At 43.6% G+C, this 18,411-nt stretch overlaps 2 protein-coding genes across 9 annotated transcripts in view; one reads left to right on the top strand and one right to left on the bottom strand.

Moving 5' to 3' along the window:
* CTNNA2 (catenin alpha 2) overlaps positions 1-18,411 on the top strand; it is a 1,198,185-nt gene that overhangs the window by 830,118 nt on the left and 349,656 nt on the right. The gene's annotated exons all lie outside the window — the stretch shown is intronic.
* Positions 2,553-18,232, bottom strand: LRRTM1 (leucine rich repeat transmembrane neuronal 1). 2 transcript variants are annotated; one of them, XM_063695745.1, is made up of 3 exons: positions 17,987-18,069; positions 15,936-17,869; positions 2,553-3,233 (listed from the first exon to the last, which is right to left on the bottom strand). In XM_063695745.1, exon 2 carries the CDS (start codon positions 17,808-17,810, stop codon positions 16,242-16,244), a length of 1,569 nt encoding a protein of 522 aa, XP_063551815.1. In that variant the 5' UTR covers positions 17,811-17,869; positions 17,987-18,069; the 3' UTR covers positions 2,553-3,233; positions 15,936-16,241. The 2 variants fall into 2 exon arrangements, with proteins under 2 accessions (XP_063551815.1, XP_063551816.1); XM_063695746.1 differs by lacking the exon at positions 17,987-18,069 and adding an exon at positions 18,142-18,232 and having other exon boundaries at positions 2,554-3,233.

Below are 18,411 nucleotides of genomic sequence, written 5' to 3'. Positions count from 1 at the left end.
AGGGAAATTGACTGCCAATTTCCATGAAGATTTTCTTACCATGCCAACCCATCTTGATTATGCAATGGTCCAGGTGGCCTAATATTGGTCCAGAACTCTCAGGAATGGTGCTCTGATCTTCAGGCCACCTGATTTCCACTTACCTGCTCATTGTCTATGTCCACATGGTCCCTTGAATGCAGGCAGAATTGCTGCTTTATGCCGTGTTTGGTTATTGAAGTCTCTTCTGTGGATAGACCCACTGGTGGCCATGACCCAGCCTCCTAAGAAGCCCTCCGTACCCATTCCCCTATGGAGTCTGCATGTCCAGCAACCTCCTTCAAGTACTTTCTTCTTTCCCCCCCGCCCCCCGTGAGATGATATTCTCCTCAGAGGGCCTTAGGAAACACTAGTCTGGACTCTGTTCTTTGTATGATGAGTGTAGGGGAAGGATATAAGAGTGGTGAGTTGTTTTCTCACTAACTCATCCTGTTATAGATAGGATACATTCCATATTGAAATGGAATAAAATTAGATTCTGGATTGTCCTGGTGATGAAGTAGCTACTTATAAAATATCAAATCATCACATGCTGTTGAGCATTTTGCTGGTGCGCTTAGCCAGTGTTTCCCTTTCACTTGCCTGCCTGCCTCCATGCTCTTTCACATCATGGATTGTGCTCTTAGGAGACCCTTTTCTTCCATTCTGCATGTCAAATCCCACCCACCTAACTAGACACAGTGTATGGTCCACCTTCTTCATCAAGTCCTACGAAACTTCTCACACATTCCCTGAATTGAGGAAACCGTTTCCTTTTGCTGTATCATTGGAAGACTTTGCTACACCTGTGTTATAGTATTCATCCTATTCCACCTTTGGTTGTCATTATGTATGTGGATGTTGTACCCATTGTATTGGTATGTAAACCCTTTGAGAGGAGGGCTATGTTTTCTTCTTTGTGATTCATCTTCAGTCCCTAGAAACTAACAGAATTGAACTGATACAAATTAGTTGTCCCCTGACCATAAATAGTATATAACAGGACACAAAATATATAGACATGGTACATAAGTAAATTAATGATATGAACAATGAAAAGAGATGTCCTGAACAGTCCAGAGTTGATTGCTAAGGACAATGACTGTTCTAACACCTTCTGATGGTAAGAGGGAGGACCATGGTGAGTTGAGGGCGTCAAGAAAAGCCTCATAGCTGTCTTTACAACTTGAGATGGATATTGTGTCATCATGAAAATTTTACTGAGTAGAAAGAAAAGGAGAGGACAGGGAAGGCATGGAAATAGAGAGAATGATAGAAATGACTTAAGCATCTTTTGGTTATTTTGGGTACATCAGAAAGACTACCATCTTCCCCTCTCCCATGATACCTTATGTTTTCATCAAACTTTAAAACTTAGAAACTGCTGTCACATATACTACTTTATATGATTCATCTAGTGAGGTCCATAGACTGAATTTCATTCCATTGCAAATAACATTGTAAAGGAGATTCACTGTGTATAGTCAAAATGGACTCCATTGGTAATAGATATGCTTGGTACCAAAAGTAATGATGACGAGGATGACACTGATGGTGACGATACTGATGATAGTAATAACACTTACTGAATACTCACTATGTGCCCAGCATGTGCAAAATGTTTTGCATATATTAATACTAAACCTCCCAACACCTTGAAAGTCGAATTTTTAAGCCATCTCTAGATCAATAGGGGTTGAGTCGTTTGCTCTGCATCACACAGCTGTTGTTCGGTAGAACTGGGGCTCATATTGAAGTCTATTTTATTCCAAAGTCCAGTCATTTTTCATTCCCTAGAGCCCTAAAGGCTGACAAACATGACAAAGGGAAGAGCACAAGTGTCATCTCATGATATGTGCTTAACTCACACCTTCGATAGGGTACAAATGTAATCTGCATTAACCTGCTCGAAGTTCAGCACCAGGTAAAGGCATTGCATTTACTTAGTGCTTCATCTTATTTGTGAATACAGATATGTGGGCTTAGGCAATTACCTCCTTAGTTAATGACTTAATTGCCTTTTCAGGGTTTGATCTTGATACTCAAATCATCTCCCCGCTACCAACTCTATTTTTGTTGACACCTCAAAACCCATTTTTGGGCCTTTGTCCTTAGTTGCTGCCCAGGGTCCTCTGGTGATAGCATTCCAAGTGGGGGACATTCAACTGAAAGTGAGGCAAACAGTTAAAACCCCACGGCCTCCTTAACACAGGGATTGAAAACCTCCAAGCGATCACCAGAAATTTATGTTTGCTGTTAGAAAATTGCTTTGGGAAATGACGTGGATCAGAGAAGTAAATTTTCTGTCAAGATTAACTTTAGTAGTGAGCAAAGCAGAATTTGGGGGGGAGAAAAAAAAGATCCCTAGGTGTTTCATTACATTTGTATTAACATTCTTTAATATTTACCACACTCGTACTTTTTGAGCCAAACTGTCAGTGAAGGCATTGAACTACAGAGAAGATTCAGGAATTTCTCTGGAGAGGATACCTTCAGTTCATTTTACAAACAGAAGCTGTTTATTACAGATGTGCTTCAAACAGCTGGCAGTTGTTGAAAGAATTAAGGTGAAAAATAAAATTCCTAAAAACCCCACCACACATAAACCAGGAATCCACTGCCTCTGGACTGGCCCAGATTCTTCAGCCTGTTTCCAGAAATTGCTGTTATGCAGTCTGCACAGACGGTGGAGTGCTTGGACTAGGAAGGGAGGGGAGGAAGCTTGGCAGGGCACCAGCTTGGAGCTCGATTTTTCTTCTTTTTTATTCCCCCCACAAAGAGCTGGGCCTGGTAGAAAATAAAACAAAAACAGATCCTTTTCCTCTCTCACATCTGCTTTCATCCCAATTCTTTGGGGTTGGTGGCCCCGGATAAACCAGTGGAGCTCAGCAGGCTGCTCGCTGCTGAATGTGTTGCTGGATTTTGCTGCAGTTCATTGCTGCTTGGCTGTGAGGTCCAAGAACACTGTTTCTCATGGGCCGACAGATATGGGACCACAGTAGTAGCCTTTGTGTGAGGGTTCAGAAAAACAACGCGTGCACTTTTAAGATGGGAGTAATATGATGCGATAAATGGTTAATTAAGCCGAGATGGATTTCTTTCCCACCTTCTTCCAGAAGTCTCCATTTCAGCTCTTAGAAGATCTAGCAGGTATATGCTGCGGGTGAGAGGTCTGCTCAGAGAAGGAGGACTGGGGACTGAATCTGTTGACAGAACTGGGAAGAACCATTATATTAAAATAAATAAATAAATAAGAGGCAGTCACCTGAGGCAAGTGTCAAAGCATCTGTAGTGGCTAAGGGATCTTTGTAACTTCCCTCTTAACATTCCAGTTGCCATTGACTAACAGAGAGGGTGCTATTCTTCATCCTGTTTACTAATTATTCTGCAATATTACTTGCCCTACTAATCTCTACCCCAGTCGCCTCTTTAGAGATAATTTTTATATTACCGATTTTGTGTTCTCATTAAAGAAACCTCTTAAATCCTCTTCTTAGCTTCTGCTTCTAGGAACCAGTTGCTCCTAATGCCATCCACATTTCCCCTGAGGCTATTTTTATAAACATAGCATGTCACTGTACTGTGGTGATGGGGCAGGGGTGGGACTAATGCTGATTGAGAATCTACTATTGGCCAGCAATTTGGCCAACTCAACGCACATGCTCTCTGATAATCTTCCTAAAAACCAGCAAGGCAGCCACTGATATGACCATTTTACAGGTGTGGACACCCAGGTTCACAGAGTCACACTAGTGACTGTCTAAGGCCACTTAGCCCACTTGGGTCAGACTGTGTTATATGGTAGGGAAAAAAGTCAACTGACAGGAGGGACTTCTTCCTAATAAGAAGTCAAAAGTGTACTTGCCTCCCTGCTCCCTGCTACGGATGTTGGAGTAATGAAGGACTTAATTCACAGCAGTGACCGAGAGCAGGAATTTAAATCCCTGTGGAGGAGAGTTTGAAGGATATGGGCCTCAAAAGTCACTGTGTGTGAGGGGCCAACCACAGAGCTTGGGTTCTCATCACTCTCCTCCCACTGCCTTAAATCTTCGCGTAGGACCTCACAGTTTTTGAAGTTCTGTCACTCACATGATCTCATTTGATCCTTACCAGATCCTTGTGAAGCAGGCTGAGCAAGGATTGTTTTCTGAATTTTATAGACAAGGGAATTGAGGTCCAGAAAAGTGCTGATTTATCTAAGCCAGCAAATGGCAGAAGCTCTAATTAATTCCATGCCAGATAGTTTTTTAGTACATCATGAGGCCTCCAAATAAAGGCAACTCTGGGATGTGTTGAGTGCAGAAGGAGCTGATAAGACAAAGTCCCTCACATGAACCTGTCCAAATGGTCTCAGTCCTGGTTTTGAATACTGAAGTACCCAAACTTCCTTGACCTTCTCATTTCTTCCCCAGTGATTACCATGGGTAAGAAAAAGAACAGCAGAAAGTAAAAGCGTCATGGGAACCTCACCATGGTGAGGTTGGAGAGGCTCCCATGACGCTTTTACTTTTTGCTGTTTTTTTCTCCCACATGGTAATCATTATCTAGCTCAGTGTTTCCCAGCCATTTTTTTTCATTCTCCCACTGCCCCCTTGAAAATACTATTTAGACATGTTTTTTCCTAATTACTCCCCCTCCCTGAAATCTTAATACCACAGATATGTTGTATATCTTTTTATGTACTATATGTATATCTGTGTTTTATCCCAAAAATTAGTACAATTTATTTCACCCACATAAGAAACCATGTTTGCTCCCTCAGTGCCATTTTGCTCTTGTTGTGAATGCCTGGTGTAGCTCATAACTATGAATTCGGTAGAACGAAAAGAAGGAAGGAAGGATGGAGGGAGGGAAAGAAAAAATGAAGGGAGAGTAGAAAACAAACAAACAATAAAACAAGCCAGCAATGACATAAAACACTAAACTGACGATGTCCTCAATTTCCCAACAGCTGTAGCATTCCCTGCTAGTATAGATTCAAGTATTGAGGTTTCACTATGGCCAAAGCATTGCCAATATTTCTGTCCAAAGCTGGGACAGAGCATGCTTTAATCATTCTGTGAGTGAATCCCAAAGAACAAGGTGTGGCTTGAAACACACTCAACTTTTGGAATCTCAATTCCCTAGTTGCAAACGAGAATGTTCCCTCTGACCAAAGATAGTTTTTCCTCGTGGGATTTAGTAGATCTCTAAAGACGTTGGAGTCTTTCCCTTGGGGGAAGTTCATCGCTTTGCCTGTTGATAAGGGATAGCAAAGGAGAATGCATAGAAAGTTACTCTTACTTTTATTTTCTCCTCCTTGACTTCATACCCTGCCTAACAAATTGGAGAACTAGAAGGAAAGCCAGAATTCACCACTACAGACCTAAGAAAGAAAGGCCTGGACAGGTGGAACCGACTTGCTCAAGGGCCAGGAGCAAATTAGTGTCAAAGCTGGGACGTGGAGTTTGCCTCTTGATACAGGACCTCCTCTGCCAGAAGAAAGGGTCAACCTCAGATGTGTACTTCATCATTTGTTAAATTTCCTTGAGCAGCATCCAACTATGGCTGTGATTACACAAAGAAAAAGCTTCTTTAAATAAACACCAGCAAATCTGCTTCAGCTGAAGATGTATGCTTAGTGTCCCAGGGGCCAGTATGATTTAATATTGCCAATATTAAATAAGAGTTTGGGAGTTGGATAACAATTGCAAGCTGGGTAGCAGTTTTTCACCTCCAGGAATTGACTATAGATAGCAAACAGCTCAGATGTGGAAATAGTTTTTCCACATCACCAGAAGGCCCTTGTAGCTGGCTGCTAGCCTTCAGCTCCTATGAAAACTGGAATATATGTGTGCACAAATGTGTGTGCACATGGCCACGTGTATTCCAGGATCAGGTTCACCAGGGCTGCCAGACCACAGTGGTAAAGACAAGCCACTAAAGAACCAGAACAAAGTCAGTGAGTGGTGTATGGGCTAAGGCCTGGCCAGTTAGAAAGCTGGGAAGGAAGCCATGTGTAGTCTTTGCAACTCCAGACTTCACTGCCTCCATATCCCTCTTTTAGGCCCAGTGCTTTCAGGAATTCAGGTTTTTGAGTCTCATCCTATCACAGAAGAAAATGGTGACAGCCTAGCTTTGCAGGATGACAATCCTGGTTACACCCTGATTCAACCCCTTCCTGGCTATGTGACCTTGTTTTGTTCATCTTTTATTTAGAAAACACTTATCTAGTACTTGCCACATGCCAGACACCATTCTAAGCACTTTATAAGGAATAACTCTTTCATTCTCAATAACAATGGGCTTAATTCTTATAACAACCCTATGTCCATTTTATAGATGAAGGAACTGAGGATCAGAAAGGTTAACTGCCTTGCCAAAGTCACTCAGCCAGAATTTGAACCCAAGGAATGTGTCTCCCTTGACACATCCTACCATGGTAAGTGACCTTGGGCAACTTGTTGACCCACCCCAACCTCAGTTTACCTGTTTGTAAAGGGAGGATGCTAATACTACTCTGAACGAGGAGGGATGAAGGCTTTTTGCAGGGCTTAAATGAGAAAATCTTAAGGATTTTGTAGGTTGCCAGGCACCTAGCAAGTAAAATATATGATTAACACTCCTATAGGTGGAGGTCTTGTTTCATAAATGGATCAAGAAGAAGTGGAGGCCTCTTCTGCATACTCTCATGGTGAGTCTGATAGGCCTATGCCAGCATAGTCCTCTTGAGAATGCCTCATCTTCGCAGGTGCAATCATTTATAAGTTAAATGGTTCTATTGTTCACTCCACAAATGTTGACTTAAGCTCTGAACAAGAAATGTTGTGCTACTTTGATTGAATGAGTTGAGCAATATAATCGGAAGTTAAAAGCATCTGAGTGATATGTTATCTTTAGTGGCATTTCAGTTATAATGTAGTTTCTCCTTTTCTTTCCTACAGCATGTTTGCTCTTTTTTTTGTACCTTTATGATTTTTGAAATAATATGCAAAAAAGATCAGTATGAAACACTCAGACAAAAAATGGCCTGGACAGCAAAGCAGTGCTGCTGCATTCTGAAAAGTCCCATTATTTTTAAAATAAAAATTTAATAAAATAAAAGAAACACAGTCTCAGTTGCAGGGAAATATAGATTTCACCATAAATGCAATCACTATGGAGCAGAGACAGTGAGGCAAAATAACAGAGTGAGTGGTTGTTCTGCAGCTGAGGGACAAATGACAGAATTGCCTTGGCCAGCTGAAGACAGATTGTTGCATTGTTCCATTAATTGTGTGTAACTTGGCTTTTCCAGACCTTTCTGTGGCAGACTAATCCAGCTCTGTGTGCTGCTGAGCCATCTCACTTATACTGAAGGCTGCCTACAATATCTCTAAGATAGAGAGCCCTGCTACACATAGTTTGCAATACTGAGAGTTCTCCACTGAGGATAAATATGCTGATGGTGAATACCTAAAAATATGTGATTTTTAAAGAGGACTTTGGTTTAAGGAGGTAAAATATGACAGAAGATCCAATCTTTATCCTGGCTTTACTTTAAGCCCCATAAACTGTTGACTAATCTGCTCTTGTAAGAGAGCATTCACTTGTGTTTTTTCATTTAAGGCGAACAAGGTGGGATGTCCTGGCCAAATGTATGCTACCCGTCTGCTTAAGTACCTGAAATTCCAGCATTAGAGTGATTTCCTTTGGTTATTTCCCCCAAAGATCCTTGTTTAAGTTGCAAAAATCCCCGGAGTAGAATTATCACCACTCCACCGATCAGTGTCCTACTAGGATTTATGTTTACATTCTTGGAAGAGCTGGTGGCAAATCTGTGGATGCAGTGGACTGAGTGGAAAGGGAACATTTTGGTGTTAGGGGTATTTGGAAAGAATTGATGCCTAGTTGGTTGTCTCTTGGGTGTCGTGGAGTCTCCTTTGGCAAAGAAAAGAGTGTCAGGCTTGGGATTGGGGTGGAGACACAGAGGGGCAGTGGTGAAACTATGATGTCAAACTTTGTAACTGCAGGACTTCAGTTGGAGGAGGTGTAGGAGCCTGTGTGCAATGGGTTTTCCCGGAATCCTCCTAAAGAAGTTATTGATTTGTATATTTTGAGCAGGACTAGCTTTACCTCATAATGACACAACCAATTAGAGAAGGAAAGGAAGGTGGTAGCGGGAGAAGGACCCAGAATTTAGAAGAGACATTTCTCAGTGCCAGCCCAGCAGTAACAATGACCTTGGGCAAGCTACTGAACCTTTTCAGATTTGAGTCTTCTTGTCTTAAAAATGGGACAAGTTTATGTCTGCCTTGTGAAATTATTGGGAGAGTAAAAACAAATATAAGAATAATTCTAAACAGCGCTTTGTAAACTAGAGTGCTCAGAGACTAATTCTAAGTACACCGATGCTTGCACGTCTTTCTTCTATCAATGCCACCAGATGGAGTCAATGGCAGGAGGTGGGAAGGTGACTCCCTTCTCCCTGCCATGTAGCCCACGTAACCTGACCCCATGGAGCCCTGACCCCATGGAGCCCAGGCACCAGCCAACCATGTATTTTTAAAGAGCTACAGTCAGACTTTTGGATCTTGTAGATTGCTGAGTTGTCCATGCTGTGAGTAGGCAACCCGCTAGCTCAGTGCTTCTCAGCCTTGGCTGAACTATGGAATCACCTGGGAAGCTTAAAAAAAAATAATAATAATAAAAATAATTCTCCTCACCAAGGCCACACCCCAGACCAGTTAACTCACAATCTGTTGAGGGTGGGGTCCAGGAGTCAGTATTTATTGAGGCTCCCAAGTGGTTCCAGTGTGCAGCCAGGGTTGACAAGCACTCTGCTAGCTGAGCAATAGAGAAATAAGATGCAGCTAGAGAACGAATTCCTTCTTCTCATAATACGAGGGAAAATAACTTTACAACATTACATTGAGAACAGACAAATAGCTAACCTGGTGGACCAGAATAAAGAAATGATTGAAAAGGATTGAGGAGTCAGTGTAATCACAGCTACTTATGTTAACTTGAGTAGCATAAAACACAGATCTTGAAACTCTTTCCTCTTCCTCTCTTTTTCTTTTTTCTTTCTGTTTTGTTTTGTTCTCTCTTCTCCTCTCATCTCCTTCTCCCACCTTGCCTTTTTTTCTTCTCAATCTCTCTTTCTCTCTCTTTCCCTCCCATCCCATACCCCGTTTTACTAGAAAGGTCTCTCAATTCCTAATATCCATTGTGGCCACTTACAATGTAGTATGTCATTTTGAGAGTCCTGAACAAGTTTTGTTTTTTTTTGTTTGTTTGTTTGTTTTTTGTAGGTAGGGGGCTACCTCACAGCACATCCCTGTGTCTCAGGTCTCATGTGCGGGTGAGTGTGTGTGTCCTCTCTAGGATTCCCTTTCATCTCTTCCTGCACATTCTAAAAACCCGATTCTCCCACCCATACATGCCTGAGCTTTCTCATCTTCTCCTCTGTTTTCTAGCATGTCCACCTACCTCTCTGAAGCCCCTGACTCTCAGTGAAATTTTTTTTTTAACCTATATCTGCTCATTAATATTCAGGCAAGCCTGATGAATCAGAATGTCTGGAGGAATAGGAATTCAGGGGAATTTTAATTTTCTGGTTAAGTGACACTCTCTTGAAAACCACTTTTGTTTCAAGTTTTATTGTGGGGAAAAAATGGTAAAATAGAAGCCCCAAACTGGAAAGGTTCTTAGGGAATACCTAGAAGAATCCTTCTAAAAGTAGACACAGAGACCAATTGCAGTAAGGTGATTAACAGATGATCCCAGGCATGTAAATGACAGTACTATGTCTAAAGATGATAACTCCTGACTTCTAGACCCTATTTCTTCCAGAGCGCTTACTTGACCTGCCCTGCAGAAATGTTATGATTAACCAGAACCAAATGTGAATTATATTCTTTTAAGTGAATTCTCTAGTTCCTTATGATTTCATCTGCCCATGAACCTCACTCATCTGTGTTGCCTGTCTGTCCCCAGATGGATTTCAGTTTGCAATTCTTGTATCTCTAGACTATCCTGTTTCTAAGGACTGAGATCATTTCCCTAAATATGTGCACCCTACTCACCAGACTGAGCACATTGATTTTTTTCTAGCTTATTTTTTTTTAGTTTTTTACAATTATTGCGGGTACATAGTAGATGCATAAATTTATGGGGTACATGAGATATTTTAATAGAGGCATGCAATGTGTAACAATTGCATCATGGAAAATGAGGTATCTGTCACCTCAAGCATTTATTTTTTTAGCACACTGATTTTTAAAATAGAGGTTCATCACCACCTCACATACATTACAGTTTTGGTTGGGGAAGAAGAAGGCACAGGCTGGTGGATTGGATTTGTTCAGACTGCAGAACCCCTCCTGGAAGGAATATCAAGTTTCTCATTTTCCTTCTTGTTAATTAAATCTCCACTGTTAACTTGATTTTTTTTTCCTGTTTCCTAAATGAGGTATTGCTAAAGAAAAAGTGGGTCAATTGAGGGTTCTGACTAGTTTTGTCCTAGTTAATTTAAGTTTTGCCATATGTTCTTTGAGAAGCATGTGTTAACTATGTTAACTTTTGCTGATTATCAGTGAACCTAAGGGCTTTTAATTCAGATTTCCAGTTACCTGGCAAGAGAAAGACTTAAAAGGAATAAGTCTAGGTAAATCTAAAACTAACTCAGAAGTAAGACCATTCCTTGTAAAGCTGAAGCACAGCATGATGCTTTAGATAGCACCATTACTTTCTGTCGTGGAGCAGGGTTTTTCAACTTCAGCACTCTTGACATTTTAGGTCAAATAATTATTTGATGTGGGGGATGTCCTTTGCTTGTAGGATGTTTCACAGTATCCAGACATCTACCTACTGGATACCAGTAGCACCGTCTCACCCATGCATAAAAATTTTAACTGTCTCCAGACACAAACAAGTAAATGTCCACTGGGTGGCAAATTTGCCCCTGGTTGAGAACCACTACCATAGACACATGATCCATTTAATCACTAAGGAAGAAATGCAGATAAATCCCTGACAATAACATATGGATGTCTCTACTTTACTCTCTCTGAGTCTAAAATCCTATTTTAAGGGGTCGGACTGAATGTACTGGCCATTTCTTCTCCTGGAACCCCAGAGAAGTCTCCTCTATCGGCAGAGTCCTGCATTGCCCAATTACCAGTGACCAGAGCAAACAAGTCGTGGTCAGAATTCCTGGATTTGACCATTGTGCCCATGGCATTCAACAAGAATGTGTTGAGCATGTATCCTGTTCCCAGTCTAGTTCTAGGCTCTTTGTTAGGTGTAGGAGTGGAGGGGCAACCATTCAAGGAATAAAGAAACAGTGTGTAGTGAAAAGGCCACCAAGTCAATTAGCACATCCCAGTGCTTCCAATCACTAGCTGGGTGACTTTGCACAATGTACCTGACTTCTGTAAGCCTCGGGTTCGTCATGTGAAGATAAGGTTGCTAGCACCTCCCTCACTTATTGTGATCTAGATAAAGGCACCATACCAGCGACTGCTCAGTAAATTGTATTTCTCCATCTCATTTATATCTTTGTCTAAACTGTAAGAATGCAATTGCCAGGCCCTTCACTTTGAGTAAAAAAAGCAAAAGTCTTCAGAAATTGTGTCCAGTTGAGCAAGGCCAGGAGATGGTGCCCAATCAGAAGTAAGAATTTTGCCTCCTGAATCCCAGAAAAAAAAAAAAATCAGAGTAGAGCATTCTTTAATGGAAAAATATGTTTCTTAACCCTGAGGTGGAAAATACTCTCAAAAAATATATTCCCATTTGCTGGCTCTTCCCACTAGACAGCAGGTTACACTCTGCTGTGGCATAAGGAGCCCAGAAGTTCCCCAGCCTGCAAAGCATCTACCTACTCATTAACTAATGCCTGAAAATACCATCAGCCATATCAGTCATTTATATCCTAACTGTCACTGATTTTATCAGATCCTTTCCTGAATAACAGTTTGATTATGAAGAAGAAAGTATTAGGATGATTAGTGCTAGAAGGTAGTTACATAATGGCCACCTGCCTGCAAGTGTATGTGTGTGTGTGTGTGTGTGTGTGTGTGTGGTTATATATGTATGTGTGTGTGGTACTATGTGGTTTTATATATTATATATTATATATATATATACACACACACGTGTGTGCATGTTTGTGTGTGTGCTGTTATATATACAGAGATAGATTGAGAGGTAGGAGTGTGTGTGTATATTTCAGAAGCGCATTTAACGGTCATATTCTAGCTAATTCCTTTTTATTTGACATTCTGTCAATGGCAGACCCAAATCAGCCAACATCGCCACTCATCTAGAGGAGATAATTTATGTTTATTTTGACTACCCTGAAACATTATGCCACTCTTGCTCCAAAACAGATATAATTTCTGGTTCTTTGATAATTTTCTCTGCGAGAGGGGTATGTGATGATGTTCCTTCTACCATCTCATGTGATCCATCAATGCCCTGTTCTACTGGGCCATGTCAGATAGACTAGGCATCAAACTTGCTGACAAGTCGACTAAAATAAGCCGGAAACACAAGTGGCCCCTAATCCTACCAGAGATCTGTGTGTACTCGCTTGGAAAACTTGGGAGGAATAACAAGTGGCATTTGCCCTTCTGATTACTTACACATACTCATAAATGTGTTGTTGATGCTAAATCATACCAAATGTCTGCCTTCTTGAAGGCAGAGAGAAAAGGTTGGGTGCTCTTCTACTTTGATGAGTTCAGAAGAATATTTTTAAATGGTTGAGAAAACTATTTCCTTTTACTGGAATAACCTTTCCTTTGCGATGGCAACTTTGTAGTCTTGGGAGTATGGGCTGCATTGTGGGTAGGTGGTCTCAACTATTAATATCAAGGCTAAGATCTGAGCATCAGGGACTGCCTATTTTTTCTGAGTGCAGCAAAGGACAGGTCTCATTTAACCTGCTTCCTCTGGTCCAACCTAAAAAACTACTAGGGCTAAGACTGGTGTGAGAGTGTCATTTGTCATGTGAAAAGACTTTTTTTCTGTATAAATATTCGAAAAACCTCAATACCACTACTGAACTTTAATCAGCTGGGAAGGTACTGCAAATGGAGGGTCAATCCATCACAATGCCCAGGACGAGACGTGAATTGTGGCCTTAAGTTCTTTTCAGATAGCACAGGATAATGAGATTAGCACCCTCTGTGGGAAGAATAAAAAAAAGGTGCTACACCTTTAAAAATTAGATTCTCTTTTAAATGCTTAGTAGTTTGCTTAGAGGGGTCAGAGCAAGTTTCTTGAAGCTTAAAGATTAATTAATTTGAGAAAGAAAAGATTTCAAGTGTTACAAAACCTTAGTTAAAGCTACCACTTTCCCTTATTCCTGCCGTTTCCCCCCACCTCCCCCCACCAATCTCCAGAGCTACAGGCACAGGGGCATGAAATGATGTGAGCTAAATTCCTGTTTGTGTAGACAACATTTGCTTGCCTACAAAGACACACAATGCAGAAACATACAGACACACACACAAAGTAAGAACGTAGCTTTCTATGGTCATCATTTGCTCTTAAGCTCCCAGATTGCAAATTCCTCTTTCCAATGGTTCTTCATGAAATGCGTATGGACTTAAGATCTTCTACATACATGATGTTTAATCATGGGCAGGGTGGGAGGAGTAGCATAAAACAAAGCACGATTATTCTCTCTCTTTCTTATGGCCACCTTGAAACAAGAAGAGTGAAAGATAAAAATGTCTTGGGGATAGGAGATAAACTACAGTTTCCAATATTCAGATTTCTAGAGGGTAGGAGGGGACTTGTGGTTCTGATGCTTGCCAGAAAGGTTTTGCTTCTGAAAGCTTTCCCTGTAAGCACACCCACACAGCTCTTTAATGCACCAAGCCAAAGCAGCTTTGGGCGCTGGATTCCTGTGGCCTTCCTATGAGATGGTTAAGTTCACGGAATCCAAGGAGCCCTCCTTCAGTTACTACATTTTTTTTTTTTTTCTAAAAAAGGTATGCCGTCTTCTAGAGGAGGTCGCTTTAGTAGGGTTTTAGGTAAGGCACATCCCTGAGAGAATCTTTTTCCTGCTACCCCTGCTCTCAGAGTGGTATGCTATTTAGAAAGGCAAACCCAAATGATTATGCTTAAATTCAAAACCCCCTCCTCAAAGTTACCAAACAAAGCACCTCTCTTCTAGAACACTAACAGTCTGAATGGGTGTCATGTGCATGATGTGTGTCATAATGTCATGTTTTAATTATAAATAAAGCAATATGAAGTTTCCTGGCCAGGAAAAATGAGCTGGGGTGTTGGGGGTGTGTGTGTGTGTGTGTGTGTGTGTGTGTGTGTGTGTAAGAAGCTGTCTCCCAGGGCTTAACATCTTAAAAGATATTTGCAAAATATTTCTCTTGAAAGAGACTCTTAGAAATACTATTTTTAGGCATACTGGTTTCTCCATAGGTAAAAGAGAAACCTACCACCAACCCTTAGCTTAAGGAAACCTTCTGGTGATACCATTCTGCATTTCAAAAAGCTGATTTTGCCTCCTAAGATTGGTAGCTGGAGACATTTGCATGTTGGGGGATGGTAGTGTGTGGTTCCCCATCCCCCCATCCCTCTTCCTGCTATTTGGACTTCTCTCTCTCTCAAAAAAGGAAAAATAAAAACAGAAAGATGCAACTCTTTAGTGTCCGTTAGGGAGGGAAGAGAAAGACTTAGGGACATGGGCTACATTGGTTCAGCATCTCTCATCCATGACAGTTTATTTCAATCATACATTTGCTTAAATTGTCATCTGATGAAGGAGCCCTCCATCCAATGCACACAGCCTTCCCCTTCCCTTCTCTGCACCCACCAACTGCCACTACCACCACCTCCTCACTCTTTAGTTCAATAGAAACTGAAATCTCAATGATGGACCCGGAAACCTATGAGGGGTGAGAAGGAGCAATAATCAATCTCAACACAGAAAAAAGAAAAAGGGAAAGCAAGCATTACACAAAAGGGCCATCTGAGAAGAGGCAGCTTTTCTGTCCTGGGTTAACAAATTATTCCCATCTCAGAAATATGCAAACACAGGATCAAATGATTATCTTCTCCCACTCTCCCCACCCCATCACTGCTCTGTCACCTCTGCCCCTAAAGTCTCTTGCTACAAGTCATTACCCTGCAGGCATTCATCCTGAGGTAGGTTTTTCTCCTCATTCCCCATGGAAACTAGGAGTGTGCTGTCACTGTTTGGGAGCCTAAGCTTGCTGCAGTCTTAGCAATGTGCTCCAGAAGCACAGCTTTCAGCCCTGAACATCGGGATTCTGCCTCCTTCCCCTCAGCCAGACCAAAGAGAGCAGTGAGCTGAGGGGTTCCCTTTAACAGGGGGTACAAGAAGGGCACAAATGCTACTAAGTCTGGTGAATCAAAGACTCAGGAGAATTAAGAACAGTTGGCATTTGGGGATGAGATTTTGAGGTGATTTGAAAGATGGTTACATTAAGTGCAAAAATGTTTCGTGTTCCTAGGAGAAACTGTCTGGCATTGCTTTTTAAAAACCATTTGCAATGCTCTCTGCTTTAAAGGCTGAGTAAGGGTGCCCAGTCCTCAGTCCACCTCTCAGTTGCCTGAAGGTGGTTAGATTGCACTGTCCCTGCCCCAGTAATATAAAGGGTCTTGCTGTTTTTCTTTTTCTAGTCCTTACACATGTGGAGTAAATTAACATAAATCATTAATCTGATAAGCTTTCTTTGCCCTTCTTTAAAATTTCAAATTGAATCTGACTACGTTGCTCCTGGATTTTCCTTCTGGCCCCTGGACAACTCCCCTCCCCACCCACCAAGGAAATTTTAACTGTTGCTTTTCTTGTAACACAGGTAACAATTCATTTAGGTTACACCAGTCTGTAAAAACTGTAAATGCTATTTTATTTTAAACATTTTAGTTTACAAAAAAAAAAAAAAAAAATCAATGATTGGTACCTTTTTTACACTCTCAGATTCCTGAATATGGACAGATCTTCAAAGGGAGGAAGGAGTTCTCATATGAAATTTAAGATAGACTGTCCTGAAGGTTGTGGGGTGGGGTTTTTTGTTGTGTTTTAATTCGCTTTTGTTTTTAAGACACAATAAAGCTAAAATGTCAAGTCTCTGGGAGAGATCCCCTTAAAGTTTCAGTCAAGGAGCATATCAGAGCACAGACAAGGAGACCCCAGCCTGGTGCCCGCCGGCCCGTCCCGGCTGCCCAGGCGTATTTGGTAGCGCATGGGTTGAGAGCCACTGGGACAATCACACCTCGCATTCCCTCGCGGGCTGCTGGTGGCAGGTACACGAGCCATACTCGTTGATGATCACCAGGGCTCCCTCAATGTGGTTCGGTTTGTAATCAACGTAGTATTCCTGGGCAGACATGGCAGCCATCTGATGCATGGTCTGTTTCTGCTTTTGCTTCCTGCGCTGCGTGACAAAGCACTGTCTGAGCTGCCTGAGGCTGGCTGGGAAACACTTCCACGACACGTAGAGCACCAGGACCACGATGAGGAAGGAGAAGATGAGGGCCATGGTGCCCGTGACCACCTTGTGGATCTGCACGGCGTTCTCGGCGTGCTCGCCGCCTGGGAGAGCCACGGTGGCAGGCTCGAATGTGCCGTCGTGCTGCCCCTCCCCGCCGTCCGCGAGCGTGGTGGCCGAGCTGGCAGGGGGCCCCAGATCACTGCGGTTGGTGACGGCCGAGAGCAGGTGGCCGCTGGTGGGCTCGGCCCCATCCTCGCACAGGTGGAAGGCGTACACGGCGTCCAGGACGTCCTCGCCCTGTGCGTACTCCGGGCTGGCGCACTGCAAGTTGCCATCGTAGCGCCCCTGGAAGTTGCTGAGCCACGAGGCTAGGGCACACACGTTGCGCCCGCAGTCCCACAGGTTCCCGGCCAGGGTGATGCTTGTCAGGGACTTCCAAGAGTTGAGGATCCGGGGCTCGATGTAGGTGAGGCGGTTGGAGTCCAGCTGCAGGGACTGCAGGTGCGGCACGGTCTCGAACACATGGGGCTCCATGTACTCGATCTCGTTGCCCGACAAGTCCATTTTCTCCAGGTTCCAAACCCAGTCCAGCGAGCTGACCACAATGGCCACCTTGTTCCTCCGCAGGCAGAGCGAGTGCAGGGAGATGAGGCGCGGGAAGTGGGCGAAGTTCACCTTGACCAAGTCGTTGTGCTCGAGGTGCAGCTCGGTGAGCTTAAACAAGCCGGCGAAAGAGTTGCGCGCCAGACTCTTGAGCTGATTGTATCCGATGTCGAGAAACTTGAGGCTGCGGCAGTCCTGGAAGATGCGCACGGGCACAAACTGGATGGCGTTGGCCCGCATATGCAGTGTGGTGAGCTTCCGCAGCCCGTGGAAGAGGTCGGGCGCGAGCGCCTGCAGCTTGTTGTACGAGAGGTCCACGCTGCGCAGGTTGGGCATGGGCCGGAAGGTGGTGTTGGGCAGTTGGGTGATCTGGTTGGAACTCAGCGTGAGTTCCTTAACTCGGCGCAGTTTCTGAAAGGCGTCCCCCTGCACGGAGCAGATGTGATTGTGATCCAGATAGAGCCACGTGAGCTGCATTAACCCCGTGAACTGGCCGGCGCGCAGCTCCGAGAGGCTGTTGTAGCGCAGGGACAAGCCCAGCAGGCCGGACAGGTTGTGGGGCGCCTCGGTGAGGTTGAGCGCCTCGCAGTACAGCAGCCGCCCCTCGCACCGGCACAGCTGCGGGCACCCGCTGGGGGCGGCGGGCAGCATCTGAAAGCAGGCCCCCAGCAGACACAAGACCACCCCCGAGGGCCTCCTCAGCAGCCAGTGTAGACAGAGACCGAGCAGCAGGAAATCCATTAGCGAGAATCTTTCCAGAGAGACTGGAGAATGTCCATTGGAAGCGCTCGGTCAGAAATCTACATCATATTTTATTCCGAGGGAGGGGAAGCGGGGGAGGGGGAGAAAAGGGCAAAAAATCAAATAAATACATAGAAATAAAGAAGGACCCCCCTCCCCAAAAACCACACGTTCACCTCTAAGCATGCAGAAAGCTGGGCAGCATAGAAAGTTCACAGCCACGGAAAGATCAAAGAGATGGTGATTTGGTCCATGTTAGATGCTGCAGCAAAGAAAAGGGAGGAAAAAAAAATCTTCGGGAAAGAATTTAATTAAAAAGTGTCTTACCCACCCTTTTCCAGAGAGTGACAACCTCCATTCAGCTGCTCCCTTTGTGTGCAGGCTAATTATATGCAGGGCGAGAGAAGACCCCTCTGTGTTTCCGAGGCAGCCCCGGTCCGCGGCCGGCGGATCTGGCAGGCGCACAATGTCTCACTTTGCTTCTCGGCTCGGGGCTGCAAGGGCGGCCGGCAAGGCGGGGAGGCGACTTCTAGGACCCGCAAGTTTCCCAACTACGTGCCGGAGCCCGAGCTTCGCCTTCCTGCCGCCTTCCTTTCCCTCT

This window comes from Gorilla gorilla, chromosome 12 (genome assembly GCF_029281585.2).
Source record: "Gorilla gorilla gorilla isolate KB3781 chromosome 12, NHGRI_mGorGor1-v2.1_pri, whole genome shotgun sequence".
Lineage (NCBI taxonomy): Eukaryota > Metazoa > Chordata > Mammalia > Primates > Hominidae > Gorilla > Gorilla gorilla.
Note: the sequence above shows the minus strand (reverse complement) of the source record. Positions and strands in the feature narration are given on the sequence as shown.

What these genes read in the sequence shown, in the direction of transcription:
- LRRTM1 (XM_063695746.1), bottom strand. Translation starts at nt 17,810, where the DNA reads ATGGATTTCCTGCTGCTCGGTCTCTGTCTACACTGGCTGCTGAGGAGG.